This window comes from Vulpes lagopus, chromosome 24 (genome assembly GCF_018345385.1).
Source record: "Vulpes lagopus strain Blue_001 chromosome 24, ASM1834538v1, whole genome shotgun sequence".
Taxonomy (NCBI): Eukaryota; Metazoa; Chordata; class Mammalia; order Carnivora; family Canidae; genus Vulpes; species Vulpes lagopus.
The window spans coordinates 14,880,884-14,898,712 of record NC_054847.1 but is presented as its reverse complement, the minus strand read 5'-3'; the positions used below and the strand labels follow the sequence as shown (position 1 = coordinate 14,898,712).

General features: G+C 34.9%; 1 protein-coding gene across 1 annotated transcript in view; it reads left to right on the top strand.

Annotated features, from left to right (window-relative positions):
• Positions 1 to 17,829, top strand: part of ACTR3 (actin related protein 3) — a 56,419-nt gene that overhangs the window by 22,326 nt on the left and 16,264 nt on the right. The window contains exons 3-7 of the mRNA XM_041739660.1: positions 2,421 to 2,545; positions 7,210 to 7,320; positions 10,924 to 11,019; positions 12,720 to 12,827; positions 16,204 to 16,347. Coding sequence (XP_041595594.1) covers positions 2,421 to 2,545; positions 7,210 to 7,320; positions 10,924 to 11,019; positions 12,720 to 12,827; positions 16,204 to 16,347 — 584 coding nt within the window. The remainder of the gene's footprint in view (positions 1 to 2,420; positions 2,546 to 7,209; positions 7,321 to 10,923; positions 11,020 to 12,719; positions 12,828 to 16,203; positions 16,348 to 17,829) is intronic.

Sequence of the window (17,829 nt, the reverse complement as noted above, 5' to 3'; positions counted from 1 at the left end):
AGTAAAAAGATAACTGTTTCTGACACTGTATGAGACTTTATGTTTTAAAAACATAGTTTGCTGAGTGTGACCTCATTTCCACACCTGTCAACATTCATTTTAGCTGTTTTATCAAATTTACCAAATGTCTCTTTTTAAAGACAAAAATAAATGAGCTGATAATTAAACAGTTTTCTGCTGAGGATACTGCTGTTAACAAACAGTGTGCGGATATAAATATTAAGTAGTGCATTCTCCATCACACACCTATTAATACTATTCTTTAATGTGTGGACATGATTACCATTTGCCAGGCCTGAGCTTATTGACAACCCTGATGAGAATCCATGTTTCAAAATAAGGATGGCATCTCATTTTGGAGAGGTTGACTTCAGCTGCTTTTTAATGTCTTGTAACTTAGACTTTCACTGTTTTTGTTTTGTCCTATTGTGGTTGACTACCCTTTAGGCTGACCATTGACTTTCAGTAGTTTGTTAGTAGTTTTTAAAAAATATTCTCACACTTGGTTTGTTAGTGTTCTCATTTGTTAGCATGGATTATGCGTCTGGTTCTTGATGGACATACTTCTGTACTTTCAACTTTCAAGTGGATTACCCTTTGTATGTTATATGGCAAAACTTCTGATCTGCTTGTCCTGCTGTGTGAAGACTTGAACATAGTGGATGAAAAACTTTTGGAGCCATTGCTCAGTGATGCTGATTCTTAGTGTCACCATTTTTACACAGTAGTTACGCAACTGAGTATTTTTGTGTATTGTATTCTTCTTAATTAATGAAAATAAGAAAGTGGAAAAATAAACATGCAAAGTAGTGAGAACAGCTTAGGTTTCAAGTCAGTGAAGTTGAGAACCAGTTAGAAATTAGTAAGCTTGTCCAAAACTGCAGATCTTTAGTCTCAAATGGACACTTGTTGGACATGAGTAGGCCAGTGATTTTGTATCAATACAGCAAGAACAAAATTAAACATGAAATAGAAATACACGGTCAAAATTGTATTTAAAAGGGGAGCTTTTGTTTATATACACACACATATACACATATGTGTATGTATTTTTTAAAAAATTTAACTCTCCAGTAACCTGTTGGACTTTATACTTCTGATATGCTTTTGGTATACTTAATTATGAATTGATGTAGAACTTAGGCTACTACCAAGTGGTACAAACTTTCAGTTATAAAATAAGTAAGTCATGGAGATGAAAAGAACAGCATAGGGAATATAGTCAGTAATCCTGTGAAAGCATTGTACAGTGACACATCAGGTGACTACACTTACCATGGTGAATGTTGAATAATGTGTAGAATTGTCGAATGAGGGGATCCCTGGGTGGCGCAGCGGTTTGGCGCCTGCCTTTGGCCCAGGGCGCGATCCTGGAGACCCGGGATCGAATCCCACATCAGGCTCCCGGTGCATGGAGCCTGCTTCTCCCTCCGCCTGTGTCTCTGCCTCTCTCTCTCTCTCTGTGGCTATCATAAAAAAAAAAAGAATGTCATTCCTTCAGTATTTTCTAACCATCTTATTTAGGATATAATTAAGTGAAAGTGTAACAGTTGAATGCTAGATCAACTTAAGTGCATGCAGGTAATTATTTTGCATGAATGACTGCTTAACTCGACACATTCAGAAATTTATAACTTAAAAAATATATAGCAAGTTTTAGGTTAAGAACTGTGCTGGTTTGGGATGCCTGGGTGGCTCAGTGATTGAGTGTCTGCCTTGGCTTAAGACGTGATCCCAGGGTCCTGGGATTGAGACTCACATTGGGCTCCCTGCAGGGAACATGCTTCTCCCTCTGTGTGTCTCTCTCATGAATGAATGAATGAATAAATAAATAATCTTAAAAAAAACTGTGTTGGGTTTCTAAAATTAATTAAGGGGGTTATTGTGGGTTTTACCTAAATGATTTGAAATTTGCCTTTGTATGTGTGATTAAAGTTAAACAGAACCATATGCCAGTGTTATTTTTAAATTGCCAGTCCATAATAGTGCAAATAGGAAGAAAGCTTTAAAAAAAAAAAAAAATTCTTCTAGTTTTCCTATTTTCATTTGTTAGTGTTTTCAGTTTTTTCTTTCTGATTGTCCATCCAGCATATATTGACTTGGTGGATTGTAATTTTACTCAAATCAAAATAGATCTTACATAGTTTTAAAAAATATAATTGAAACATTCCCACAGCAGTATTTCTTTTTTTTGGCTTTTTACCCTTGAAGCCTTTGTCTCTGAATGGAAGTTGAGATTTCATTGTGTTAAAGCAAGTTTTGTCATCAATTTCGTAAATTACCTCTGTGATTTACTTTAACAATTTAAGTATGTTAGATCATGTTTTAATAGTACTTTTTAATGGAAGAAATCTAAGTTAAAATATTTATCTCATTTAAAAAAAGCAAACTTTGATATGTATAAATAACTTACTTTTAAGGTATTGCTATTAAGGAGTCCGCAAAAGTGGGTGATCAAGCTCAAAGGCGGGTGATGAAAGGTGTTGATGACCTAGACTTCTTTATTGGTGATGAAGCAATAGAAAAACCTACATATGCAACAAAGGTATGTTTTTATGATTTGTATAAATATAATATTTTCTTTTAAAAATCAGCTTGTTCAATGGTTGTGCCATCTGGAATTTTACCAGAAAAGCCTAATACCCTTAATCTCTTCACAATAGAAATTTTTTCCCTCCATGGTTTCTCCCAACCTTGCTTTAACTCTGTTTTTTTCCTCCTCTAGAGGAAAATTTTCACCCATTCAAACGAGCATTATTTACTTTTCCTTAGTCACTAGATCTCAGAGCCATCAATGTGGCTTTCTTTGATCTCCACATTGCCACATCTAGAGACATGTCTCTCCCATTTCTATTCAGGCTTATACAGTTTCTCTCTTTTGAAGCTTATGTCACCTGGAAATGCCTCTCTTCCTCTCTTTTTTTTCCCTTTTCTTGTTCCTGACCCTTTCCTCTCTTTCCCTTTTTATTGAGGTATAATTGCTATATAGTAAAAGTACATAAGTCTTCTATTTTGTAGTTTAAAAATGTTTGTGACCTTAATCATAAAAGTTCAGCATCTAGAGCAAATCTTGTAACCCTGAAGCTCTCTTCATGCCTACTCCCAGCATTAGCACCCCTATCCACTCTAAAAGGCAAACCCCATTGTGACCTTTATTATCTTATTTTTAGATATTGACTTTGCCTGATTTGTATGTTTTCTCCTTTGTACCTCTTTTATTCCCTTCTCATAATTTTTTAATTAATGAACAACTACTGTGTGTAGAACGACCTCACTAAGTGCTGAGAATACAGTGGCAAATAAGAAAAATGGCTTCACTGACTTCAAGGCTAGTATATTGAGGTGGAAAGGAAAACATTGAAGAAATAATTACAGGAATTAATGGGGATTAGGGAAAGGAAAATGTAGGATGTTCTGGGAATATATATCAGGAGTGGCTAACTTATTAGTTTGTGAATTCAGGTGAGTCTTTGAGGAATATCTTTTAAGCTGAGGCTTGAATAAGACAGGAGTTAGCTGAGTGAATTCTGTAGGCATGGTTGTTTTAGGCAGAGATTCTAATATTCAAGAAGCCTTCAAAGTGTGAGGGAAATGGGAAGTAAACAACTGATGTGCTTGAAGTGTAGAGAATGAGGTGGAAAGAAGTGAGGAGGTTGGGTATGTAGGGCAGGACAAGGTGGTTGGAAGTACTGTTAGGCCATGTGAAAGGATTTGAACTCTGCCCTATGGGCAACATTAATGGTTTTCACTAGAGGAATAATGTTAGTGACTAAAAGCACAAATATCAAAGTCAAAGTCTCTGTACTTGGGCTGGAAATCTGACTGTGTTACCTTCTAGCTTTGTGATATTATTCAGCAACTTGACCTTTCTGAGTTTCATTCATTTACTTTATCTGTAAAATGGAGATATTTCTAGTATTTCAGGATTGTTGGAAGGTTTGAATAAAGTAATGCATATAAAGCAGTTGTTAATGGTGCTTTGTTCCTAATGAATGAGCAATATGTGTTAGCTGTTTTTATTTTTTGGGAACACAATATGATTCCAGGGAGACCATATTATAGCTGAGGCAAAGAATATTAGTGACTTGGATAATAGTGATGGCAGTGAGGATACTTAGAAACAGAAATTAGGTGTTTGTATATCTCACACACACACACTTAACTTTTATCATGGACAACTTCATAGATATAAAAGTACAGAAAGGAGTGTAATATAGCAACTGCATAGCTTTGGCAATTATCAACCTGTGGCGAACCTTTTTTTTTTTTTTTATCTGTAACTGCCCCCCTTTTCCTGAATATTTTAAGGTGAATCCAACATATATTTCATCTACAAATACTTTATCTCTTAAAGAGCTTTCGGGGCATCTGGGTGTCTGAACGTTCAGCTGGTTGAATGTCTGCCTTTGGCTTAGGTCATGATCCCAGGGTCCTGGGATTGAGCCCCACGTCTGGCTTTAGCTCAGCAAGGGGTTTGTCTCTCCCTCTCCCTTTGCCATTCCCTCTCTGTTTGTGCTCTCTCTCACTGTCAAATAAATAATAAATAAAGTCTTAAAAAAAAAAAAAGCTAAAGACTTAAAAATATAAATACAACACTTAAATACAGTGTGTGCTTTCTTAATATCTGCAATCCAGTCAATACATTTCTCTGATTATTTCTTATATTGGTTAATTTGTTTGAATCAAGATTTCATTGAAGTGTACTCCTTGGATTTGATTGACAAGTTGCTTACTTAGGTCTCTCTAAAGGTTCTTTACCCTGTGTATGTGTTTCTTTTTTCTTTTACTTATGGAAAAAATTATTATTTGTCTTGTTAATTGTCCCATTTTCTGGATTCTGATGAATGCATTCTTTTGTCCTTTAACGTCATCCTCTACTTTCTATATTTATTTCTTTGCTGTAAAATGGTATTAAATCTAGAAGACTGATTAGATGTATATGAGTTATGGCTTAAAGTTTTTTTTTTAAATCTTACTTTTTGCCACGAATGAAAAAATGGGTATTTAAAGAGTAACAGGGAATGATTAACAAGATATTGGTGGTAAATAGTACTTGAGGACAGTTTCCAGCTCCTTGATAGTCATCTTGCCTCTTATTTGTTGAGATTGAGAACATTTGAGAAGAAACACTTTTGACTGGGGTGGTTTAGGGAGAAAAGTTATGATAAGTTTAGTTTGGAATGTGTTATGTTTGAGATACCTGAGAGTTGTCTTTTACATTGCTAGGCAATATTTGGCTTTGGAGCTCAGAAACAAGACAGCTGGAGACAAATATTTGGAAGGTATCAATTAACCTCTAGAAAGGATGAGATTATTTAGGGAAAAGTATTTGGAAAGAGGCCCAGGATGGAGCCTGTTCAACATACCATTTAGGTTTGGATAGAAGAGGAAAAACCTAGAAAGGAGACTGAGAAGCTGTGGTTAGAGAGACTGGACTAAACAAGAAGGAATGTAAACTGTAGAATGGTGCTAAGCTATCAAATAAGCTAGCGCCCATATATTATTTCCTGTCTTTAGTTACAAGGATGTCATTTGTGACCTTAATAATAATTTTAGAAGAGTGAGAACCATTGAGGCTGGGTAGAGGTAGGTTGCAAATGTTAGGCTAGGAAAAAATGACAATAATATTCAGTGAAGCTTTTGGCTGTGATTGGGAAGCAAAGATAGTTGAATAGACAAGTTGTGCAGTTAAGATGGAAGAGATATTTAAATGCTAATGTGAAAGAGCCATTAGATTTAAGTAACAAGAAAAAGGTGGAGTCCAATCCAGGTCCTAAGAAAGCTAGAGGGATGGGATCCAGAGCATAAAAGATCTAATTGATATATGGAGGGTCTCTTACATTATAAAAAAATGAAACCGTTAAGTATGGAATCAGTTTTATAGATTTGGTGAAGGGATGTTAGATTCCTGACTGTTGGCCTCTGCTTTCTCCGTGAAATACAGGTGACATAATCTCTGCTGCCCAGGTTGTCAGGTTAGGAAGTGAAATACAAGTAATAGGGAGAACATTTAAAATTATCATTGTAAAGAGTGAAGATGAACAGAGTAAGGGAAACAGTTGTCAGGCAAAGTTAGGTTCACTTGAGAATAGCAATTTAGTTTTATACACCTCGTTATGTAATGTATGTGACTTCAGTGTAATCACATTCTGGATATAGGCGAATTTGACATAGGGTCATGCTAGGTTGGGTTTTGATAGGTGGAATGAGAAAAGAAAATATGAATAGATGAAGTGATGGAGCATAAAATCTAAACTGTGTGCGTGTGTGTGTGTCTCTTTGTGTTTTCGGGTTTGATGGCTAGGGAATAATTTTACAAGAACCAGTGAACTGCAAGTTTGATTATGATCAAGAGTATAGTGGGCTGCTAGAATATGCTAGAAGAGGAGGTTGTGATCCAAAAGGGGTATATTTGGATTTCAGGAATTTAGAGATGTGATAGTGATACTAAGATATAAACTGCGGCCAGAATGAAAAAGACATCTTTAAAGATGATGAAGTCAGTAAGCTAAGAGGCCAGAGTTTTTCTGCAGTGAATCTGTTCTTTTAAACACATTTTTAAGTCTTCCAAATGCTGCAAACAAACCAGAACAATAAAGCCTCTTTCAGTCTTTATTCCTAATCTTTTCCTCAGTCTCTTAGCTATTGTTTTCCTCTTTCTTTTAAAACCAAACTTCTTGGGGCACCTGGATGGCTCAGTGGGTTAAGCATCTGCTTTTGATTTTTGCTCAGTTCATGATCTCTCAGGGTCCTGAGGTTGGGTTCAGTTGGCTTGAGATTCTTTTCTCCCTCTCCCTCTCCCCCTGCTCACCCCTGTGCTCTCTGTCCCTCTCTTATCAAATAAATAAAATCTTAAATCCCCCCCCCCCCCGCCAGCAACGTTTTATTTAGTCAGATTATTTTAATACAGATTAAGCTCTTTGTTAAATGCAGTTGCATATGATAATCTTCATCCTTCTTGATTGTCTATCACAGGATTGCTCTGATGATTCTCTTAACATTTACATTATGTATTTTAATTGAATCATCTGAAAATGTTGTTGGAATAATTTCATTGATCTCTAAATAGTAAAGTATGCGTCTCCTAAGGATAATCTACATCATTAAATCACACATGAAAAATGCTGTCCTGGTTTAATATTCTCCTTTTTTGGTAGCTTTATTTACTTTTGATATTAATAAGATCTCATTTGTGTTTTGTTTTGATAGTGGCCAATTCGCCATGGTATAGTTGAAGATTGGGACTTGATGGAAAGGTTTATGGAACAAGTGATCTTTAAATATTTAAGGGCAGAACCAGAAGATCATTATTTTCTTTTGGTAAGTACAAATTATAATTTCACCAAGGACATTTTTGAAAAAAACATAATGAGAATGTTTTCATCACATTTATACTCACTAGGGCATACTTTGTTGTTTATTAAATTGTTCTGTGTCTAAAAGACTTCATTATAATGCTGTATTGGGGATCCCTGGGTGGCGCAGCGGTTTAGCGCCTGCCTTTGACCCAGGGCGCGATCCTGGAGACCCAGGATCGAATCCCACGTCGGGCTCCCAGTGCATGGGGCCTGGTTCTCCCTCTGCCTATGTCTCTGCCTCTCTCTCTCTCACTGTGTGCCTATCATAAAAAAAAAAAAGAAAGAAAGAAAAAAAAGAAAACACAATAAAACACAATATAATGCTGTATTGTCTTTAAGATTATCCACTTCTGGGTTCCAGTAGTTATGATACATTGAAGCACCAAGGTTTAGGCACTTAGAAAGTTCTTTTCATAATTAATATGTAATCTTTATGATAGGAACAGTAAGGTTCAAAAAATATTTGGGAATATGGCTCTTTGCTTTTTTAAATAACTCATCTGATTATTATTTTATTGGTAATTCTTGGCAACAGAAATACAATATATAGTTTACAAAAATCCAGTGCTGTAAGATTTAAAACAAAAAAATAGCACTCTCCTTTCTCACCTTTCCCAGCCTTTGATTCAGTCTCTAGAGACAAACACTTTAAATTTTTAAAGAGCTTTTTATGATCATTATCTCATAAATTTAAACATGTTTTCTATTTCTTATTTATTTAAATATTAGACACTAATGCTTTCTAGTAGGAAAGGTGAGGATATTTTGTTCCTTTTATCCTCCTTCTCAACATAGAATCCCTATCCTCCCCCCTCCCTATAGTATAGTCACATGGAATCACTATTCCATTGATTTTATTTTACTGTAATTCGTGAATATTGTTTATAGACCATAAACATAAATTTGAAAGAACTTTATGGTAGATACCCACATATACATAACCTAGATGCAAGTATTAATTTTATTATAATTACTTTATGACGTCTAGCAGGTTATCCATCCATCACTCCATTTTATATTTTTAATTACTTCAGAATGAGTTGCAGGTGGGGTAATTTCACCCCTAAGTACACTAGCATGCATATCACCAACTAGGGTTCGTTATTTATAGTTCTTTTATGTATATAAAGTTCACAAATTCACATGCTGTAAAATGTACAAATCTTAACTCTAGCATTCTATGAGTATTGAGCAGGCGTTGGCAAACTTTCTCTGAAGGACCAGATAGCAAATATTTTTGGCTTTGAATGCCATATGGTCTCTGTTGCAGCTACTGAGCTCTGCTATTGTAACAGGAAAGCTGCCTTAGACAGTACTTCAGTGTGTTCCAATAAAATTGTATCTACAAAAACAAGTGATGAGATGGATTTGTCTTAACAGGATGCATTGATGTTGTTTGCCATCTCCTGATTTTAACAGATGCATACATTTGTGTAAACAAAACTCTTGTCAAGATAGAGAACATTAACACCAATAAAAAATAAATTAAAAAAATAAACCAAAATAATTAAAAAAAAAAAAGATAGAGAACATTACTATCAGCCTAGAAAGTTTTCTGATGTCCTTTCCTGATTAATTCCTGCCCCTATGTGCTAGAGGCAACCACTATTCTGATTTTTTCCAGCATAGATTGGTTTTGCTTATATTTGAAGTTTATGTAAATGAAATTATACAAGATGTGCTCTTTGGTAAGACTTCATTCAGCGTAATCTTTGAGGCTCATCCACATTGTTTCATATACCAGTAATTTGTTGCTGGGTCAGATTCTATGGTATGAATATGCCTCACTATCCATTTTCTTGTTGGTGATTACCTGGACTGTTTCCAGTTTTTGACTATTAAGAATATTTTGGTTACTACAAACATTCTTAAATCTTTTTGTGGACATACTTTCGTTTGTCTTGTGTAAGTACCTAGATATCAAATTATTCTATTATAGGATAGGTGTGTGGTTGGTTTTATAGGTAACATTCAGAACTTTTTCCAAGGGGTTGTACCTTTTTGCACACCCACCAACAATGTGTTAGCAGTCTGGTTGCTCTATGTTCTATCCAGCATTGGTGTGTCAGTCTTTTTAATTTTAGCCATTCTGGTGGGTGTGTAAGATTTTTCATTTTGGTTTTAATTTGCATTTTCCTGATGACTAATGATGTTGAGCACTTTTTCATGTGCTTATTAGCTTTTTGTATATTTTCACTGGGAGGGTTTCTTTTTCTTTTTTTTTTTTTTTTAATTGGGAGGGTTTCTGGTTGTATTTTATTTTATATAGAGCTTCTGTTTTTCTTGGAGTTTATAATTTAACTGGCTTGGCTTTTTCAGTTTGCTTTATCTTATATGTACCTATCCCTGAGTTATCTCCAAAGCTTTGAACATAGTTCCAAAACTCTTTCAAATAAGTTTAAACACATCAGGTAGTTTAGCTATTAAAAGGTTTTATGGAGATGCCTAGGTGGCTCAGCGGTTGAGCATCTGCTTTTGGCTGGCTCAGGGCATGATCCCACGGTCCCGGATCGAGTCCCACATCAGGCTCCCTGCGTGTAGCCTGCTTTTCCCTCTGCCCCTCTCTCTCTGTGTCTCTCATGAATGAATAAATAAAATCTTAAAAAAAAAAAAAAGGTTTTACGTATATAGAGAGTCTACTCTAAGTTGACCATGGTCTTTAAGACTTTATAGTATTTTTTAAATTAACAAAATATGTTTTAATTGGCAATGAATTCAAGTGTTATCCGTGTTTCTTTCTGTAATTTGTGCCCTTAAAATTTAAGGAATCATTCTTACCTCAAGGTCAAAAACGTTATTCTTTTATATTTTCTAAAGTTTAAAAGGTTTGCCTTTCAGTTTAAATATTTGAGATAACAAAAAAGATTGTCAAATCTGATTCATAAGAATCAGAAGTCTTGCTCTGTTTCATGGTTTAATAATTTAAATGGTTTAATCATGAGGCATAGGTGAAACATGAAGTGTGGGATTGTAAGTACTGTTTCAGCTCAGTCCTCTCTTGCCTCATTAGAATGTATTCTGGCCCAGACTTAATCTGCAGGTTTCTAAATGATGTATGTGAACTGAAGAGAACTGTGTAAATATCTCCATTTTAATACTCTTAACAGTTATATAACTTAAATAACATTTTCCAAAAAGCCATGGCATAAATTTGTAGAATCTTAGCTTATTTACTTTAGTTGTAAACAGACTAGGTACATCCTGCTAAAAACCTTTCATAGATGAGAACTCTGCCACTAGCAAACACCATTGGTATTTCTCCCTGGGGATCTGTCATTACCCTTTTATAAGATGATTTGACTAGGTCTTTTATTCCTTTTATCAGTGTTTAATGGGGTAACATAGGGATTCCATTTCTTTTTTTGTGTGAATAACTATATTGTTTCCATATATATGCATACATCTGTTTGAATTCTTTATATAGTTTCTCTTTGGTCTATATGTCTATCTTTGTACCTCTAAGTTTAAGATTTTTAAATAAAATTTTTGACATAAATTATCTTATTTAAAAATTGCCTATAAAATTGTCAAAATAATCTGGTCTTGTCTATATTCGATTTAATAGACTGAACCTCCACTGAATACTCCAGAAAACAGGGAATATACTGCTGAAATAATGTTTGAGTCCTTCAATGTTCCAGGCTTGTACATTGCTGTGCAGGTAAGCAAGTTCATACATCACGGTAAGCTTGACTCTTGAATTTTTATCTGGTTTAATTCACTCTTAAAAATACATACATTTTTTATAACCTTGTGGCATATCATAGCTCTCTCTTGAATCAATAATTTAGAAATCATAGGAAATAGAGTTAGTCAGCAAAAGAGAAATGTTGAAGGAAGTAAATTAATGATCTTTAGATAATTCAAGGCTTCTCATGGGACAGAAATAAGGAAAGTAATATTTATCGAGTGTTTCTTCTAGGTCAAAAATTTTATATACATATTTGTTTATCCTTGAAACATTCATTGTGTCCTTATTTCATAGTTTGTTTTGGTTGACTTACTACTAGGTATATTTGACCACCTTCTCCTTTGTGCCTCTCTGTATTCTGTATATCATAATTCCCTGTACTGTTTTTTGAACATTTACTTTGTAAATGTATCTTCATGGACTGGCTTTTCTCCCACCTCCCTGGATCACAGCTCAGCTCTTTCAAGAGCTGAGTTTTCAGTTTTTTCAACCTGTAGGGAATGTGATGCCTAGCATCTCACAAATGCTTAATATGTTTGTAAACTATTGTATAGTTCTCTTAGGTAACAATGATTATGGTGTGTGATTCTGTGTTAAAAAAAGGAGGATGGCCTAGATAACTTTCTAGGTCCCTTTCAGCTTTTATATTGCAAGTAGGTAAAATAAAGCCAGTTTAGTTCTGTTTTTAATTATTGGCTATCTTGTTTGATGCTTGGATTGTATGCAATTCAGTTTTTAAAAAATGGGCTAGCTGTGTTAAGTTGTAAATTTAAAAGAATTATACTTTATTGCCCATGCCAATATTTTCATAGAAAAATATAATTTCACCAACTTTGTTTCCCAACTAAATAGTAATATTTAGAAGTGTATAATGGCTTTTTTGGTGGTTAAATAACTTGTTATATATTCCTGAATGCATGTCACATTGAGAAAATTTGGAGCTAATCTCATGATAGAGATACTTGTTTATAGCTATCTTTCTATAGAGTAACTGGTGGTTGGGTGTTTGTATTTCTTTACCTTACTTACACTTTATTTTGTGGTTTGTGTACAGCCTAGCCCATATAAGCATAGAGTCCTGGCATTCTTAGTATTGTCATACTTCATATTAGTCTTCCCCATTCTTGCCCTCGTAAAAACATGGAAAATATACAAATATGCCCCTAAAAGTAAATACAAGCCTGTAAGTTTGTCTTAAAACGATGTGAATAATTTTATTGCATAATGTAAATTAATTGTGTATTCTCTTGCCAAAGATTACTATAGTTGACCCTTGAACAACACAGGTTTGAACTGCTTAGGTCCTCTTATATGTGGATTTTTGAAAATAAATACAGTACTGTGTTTATCTTCCTTACCATTTTCTTAACATTATTTTTTCTCTAACTTATTTTATTGTAAGAATACAGTATATGATACAACCTAAAAAAAAATCTGTGTCATTTGTTTATTGGTATGGCTTCTGGTCAACAGTACACTACAGTTTTGGGGAGTTAGAAGTTATACTTGGATTTTTAATTGCTTGTGTTGGAGGGATCAGTGCCCCTAACCCTGTGGTGTTGAAGAGTCAACTGTACATTTAAAATTTAAATACTCCATTGAAATTTTTTTCTACTAACTTTTTGTGCTTGTTTTTATTTTCTTGCCTGTCATATTTCTTTTTGTCTAAGGCTGTTCTTGCCTTAGCTGCATCTTGGACCTCAAGACAAGTAGGAGAACGGACATTGACCGGTACAGTAATAGACAGTGGAGATGGTGTCACTCATGTCATTCCTGTGGTAAGGATATTTTAAAATTACCACACAGGGATCCCTGGGTGGTGCAGCGGTTTGGCGCCTGCCTTTGGCCCAGGGCGCGATCCTGGAGACCCGGGATCGAATCCCACGTCGGGCATCTGGATGCATGGAGCCTGCTTCTCCCTCTGCCTGTGTCTCTGCCTCTCTCTCTCTCTCTCTGTGACTATCATAAATAATAAAATAAAAATTAAAAAAAAAAAAAAACTAAAAAAAGGGTGGTGGGTGGTGGTGGATTTAATTAATTAATTAATTAATTAATTAATTTTAGAGAGCATGTGGGGGGTTGAGGGCGGGGGGGTGGAGAGAGATGGCCAAGCAGACTCCCACTGAGCCTGGAGCATCTGTATGGGACCAATCCTGCAACCCTGAGACCATGACCTGAGCTGAAATCCTGAGCCACCCAGGTGCCCCTGGGCCTTTAACATATTTTACTTTTATGTGTTATAAACTTTATAGTATGTTATGAATTTGTTTCATTTTAAGTGGTTTTAGTTCTCTTAGGGCTGGCATAACAAAATACTATGGACTGAGTGGCTCAAACAATAGAAAATTAATTTTTTCACAGATGGAGGCAATAAAATCTGAGATGAAGGTGTTGGCAGGGTTGATTTTTTTTTTTTTTTTTCTGAGGCTTCACTGTGTGTCTCTTATCTAGATGGTCTAATTTTCTCCATTTGTCTGCACATAGTCATCTTGTGTGTCTGTGTCCCAATCTTTTCTTTTAAGAACATAAGTCATATCAGATTAGGACCCACTCTAATCATCTCATTTTAACTTACCTCTTTAAAGTTTCTTTCTCCAAATACAATCACATTGTGAAGTATTGGGGGATAGCACTTCAACATAAGAATTTTGGGAGAGGTAGGACTTGTCAACTGAGACCAAACCGTCATCATTTAAAGAGATTTTGAAAAAGATAATTTTTTTTTTTATATATGCACTTAACATTTCCAGTGCTTATTTCCTTTGGAAGGTCCAGATTTCCATCTAGCATCATTTTCTTTCTGCCAGAATGATGGCCTTGAGCACTGCCTTAAAAAAAAGGGTGGTGGTGGTGGTGGATTTAATTAATTAATTAATTAATTAATTTTAGAGAGCATGTGGGGGGTTGAGGGCGGGGGGGGAGAGAGATGGCCAAGCAGACTCCCACTGAGCCTGGAGCCATCTGTATGGGACCAATCCTGCAACCCTGAGACCATGACCTGAGCTGAAATCCTGAGCCACCCAGGTGCCCCTGGCCTTTAACATATATTAGTGTACTGGTCTACTGATTGTGAACTCTTGGACCTTATGTACATTCTTTGAAAAGGTATTTTACGTACATTTTTGAAAGGTATTTTTACTTGGTGTAGAATTTTATATGTTGATAGTTTTTTCCTGTTAGTATTTTAAAGATGGACTTCTACTGTCTTTTGGCTTACATTGTTTCTGAAAATAAGTCTGTTGCCAGTGCTATGCTTGTTTCTTTGTGCTATTTCTTGTCTAGCTGTTTTCAAGATTGTGATGTACCTAAATGTGTTCTTTCCTTCCCCCTTCCATTTCTTCTCCTTGGATTTGTTGAGCTTCTTGAATTTATAGCTTTGTAGTTTTTATCATACCTGAAAAGTTTTTCCTGTATTATTTCTTCACATTTTTTTCCCCTTTTCCTCCTTATCCTTAGGTACTCCAGTTACATGTCTCTTAAGCTGCATGAAGTTGTCTTACAGTTTTACTAATGCTCTGTTCATTTTTTTCCTGATCTTTTCTTTTTCTGTATCATTTTGAATAGTTCTTTGTCTTCAAGTTCACCTTTTTCTTTATTCATCTGCTATAATGACATTTACGGTATTTTTTATTTCAGATATTTTATTTTTCTCTAGAGAAGTTTTCTTTGGGTCTTTTTTATATATTCCTTTCTGTCTGGCTCACATTTCCATTGATCTTCTTCATCATGTGGAACATATAGTAGTTGTTTTAATGTCCTTGTCTACTAATGCTATTATCTTTGATATTTGTTTCTTTCTCTTTTGATTCTTCCCCCCAGTCAAGGGTTATTTTCTAGTTTCTTTGCTTGCTTATAATTTTTCATTGGGTACTATATGTTCACATTGTTATGTCCTAGATATGGGGACTTTTAAAAATCTTTTCTGAGGGTTTCCCCCCCCACCCCCCGGGACATAGTTATTAGGAGTCAGTTTGATCCTTTCAGGGGCTCCTTTTAACTGTTATTGAACAAATCCAGAACAATCTTCTGTTTGGTTCTACTTTGTATCCACTCTTGAGGAAATACTCTTCTGGGGATTTTACTCAGTGCCATGTGTTTGAGGTCTTTAAACTCTGGCTAAATGAGAACATAAACTATTTCCAGCTGTGCGTAAGCTTGGGGATTATTTTTGTTCCTACCTTTCCAGAGGTTCTTTCTCTGGCCTTGATGGTTTCCTAACATGAATGTATGATTACTAGTCAGCTAAGGTGTTACTTTGTACATCTCAGAGCTCTGTGTCAACTGCAGCTCTTTAGCCATTTTGACTTCCCTGAAATCTAAATTCTGTATCCTCAACTTAATGAGACTATTTGACTCTTCTTGGGCTCTCTCTCCTGTTATCATTGTCTGGGAACTCTTCCTAGGCAATGATATGGGATGTTTATAGCACTCATCTTATTTGTTTTCCCTTCTCATTGGGAACTCTGCCCTAGTCTGCCTGTTCAGAGTCTGAAAACTGTATTTCATTTACTTTGTCCTGTTTTTAAATTTAAGGTGAGAGGATATATATCCAATCCCTAATACTCTGTCATGGATGGATGAGGACATTCTTAATATTCTTCGTTAATGAAATTTAATTTTGTTACATTATATTTTGTACTTCTGACTCCTGTCAGTACTTTTATGAATTCATTGTATAGAATTTAATTATTTGACATTATGGTACTGCATAGAATGCTTCAGTCTTGTGAAATTGCTGCCTACTTCATTAGGAAAAATGAGTTGGTGGATTAATGGTCAAATTTCCTCCAATGCTACCTAAATTGTTTACTGAAGTAATAAAAGATTTTAAAATAATTTCCTATCTGGTCTGCTGTCAAAACATTTAAAACTTCTGAAACTCATTATTTCCATGTTCAGTCATTTCAGTCTTACTTAGAAACTCTTAACAGTAAAAGAATAATCTAAGTTGCTGGCCATTCTTGTTCATAATATCTGTACAGTATTACAAATTCTACAATACAGTATTTTGAGGAATAAAGACTAGAAGAATTTTCCTGGGATAAAGCAATACTTGGAAACATAAACACACTAACGAGAAATTAATAGTTATTTAGGTTAATTTTGAAATCCTTGAAAGTTAATTTACCAATTTTCTTTTTTTTTTTTATCTAGGCTGAAGGGTATGTGATTGGCAGCTGTATTAAGCACATTCCGATTGCAGGACGAGATATAACATATTTTATTCAGCAGTTGCTGAGAGACCGAGAAGTAGGAATCCCTCCAGAGCAATCCTTGGAAACTGCTAAGGCTGTAAAGGTAAAAAGTAATGAGAGAGTAATTCAGTTAGAAATTAAAATCAAATTTACAATATTAACATGAAAAACTCTCAGGTTAACAATAGTACTTAAACCTTTTGTTTAGCCAGATTTATAGATTATTACTCTTAGTTATATATATGTTTTCTCTGTATTTCTTATAAGGAAGTTTTACAGGATCATCAACCCTGTGCCTGTTATCTCCACATTTCACATTTGAGTCAAGAAATGGTACCAACTGACTTTATTTATTTATTTATTTTTTACTGACTGACTTTAACTTACATTTTTGTGATTTTTTTTTCCCTATAGTGCAAATAATTAGTTCACTTCAGAGTCCTCGTATCTCGATTTCTTCATTGGATTCTTTATAGTAATCCTAACGTTTTTAAATCTGTAACATTTGGGCAGCCTGGGTGGCTCAGCCGTTCAGCGCTGCCTTCAGCCCAGGGTATGATGCTGGAGACCCAGGATTGAATCCCACATTGGGCTCCCTGCCTGGAGCTTGTTTCTCCCTCCTCCTGTGCCTCTGCCTATCTCTCTCTCTCTGTGTCTCTCATGAACAAATAAATAAAATCTTAAAAATCTGTTAAAATTTCTTAATATATATAATTGTTTCATTTCACTGTAGAATAGAAGTGCTGTGTTTGGCTCAGGTGATATGGTAAATAGAAGAAAAATGTGAAAGCTATTTAAGATAATTGAATAATTTGTTTTTATAAAAGTCTCTGTTAGACCAGCGCTTCATGTAAGCTGTCAAAATACTTAGCATTACTTTTTAAATTTATCATTTACCAACATACCTAAAAAAATTTCAGTGGGTTTCTCATATGTTTTCAGTATGTGAAAGCAAAACTGCCCCAGCAAAAATAACTTTATTTATTTGTCTATCTTTGCCTGATTATAGAGTTTCTTTCCCTCTTCAAGATTAGGAATGAAAAGGAACTCACAACTTCCTAATAGTAAAGGGATTACAAAATGGCTGTCAAAACCCACCCAAGGGGTGGCATCAAAATTAAATCTGTAAAAAATTAACATGAACGTTACTGTTTCAGCATCTTTGGGAAGCCTGTGGAGTTTAAAAAACAAAAGCACCAAGGTTTCGAATCTGTTTTAGAGAATACTGATACTCAGGCTGAATGTCTTGTAAGAATTCTTTCCATGTAATTCCTACTTCCAAGGTTTGGAGAAAAAGGACCTACGATAACATAATCAGATTGTCCTTTGTTTTCCACATTTTTTTCTTTTATGTCTTTTGATTATAAGTAATATTTGCATCTATTTGGATTAGAATTCTTGATGTACAAAAATCTGTGAAATGTGTGTTTTTCTTTTAAAAAAAAATGAGACTTGGATTTAGGAGTTAATAAGTTGCAAATAGAATGTTATAACCCGTGACATTTTTGAATTGAATTTTTGATGAAAACTTTTACTTAGGACTTATAACCAGATATGCCACAATTTAGCATTGTAGGTGATACAG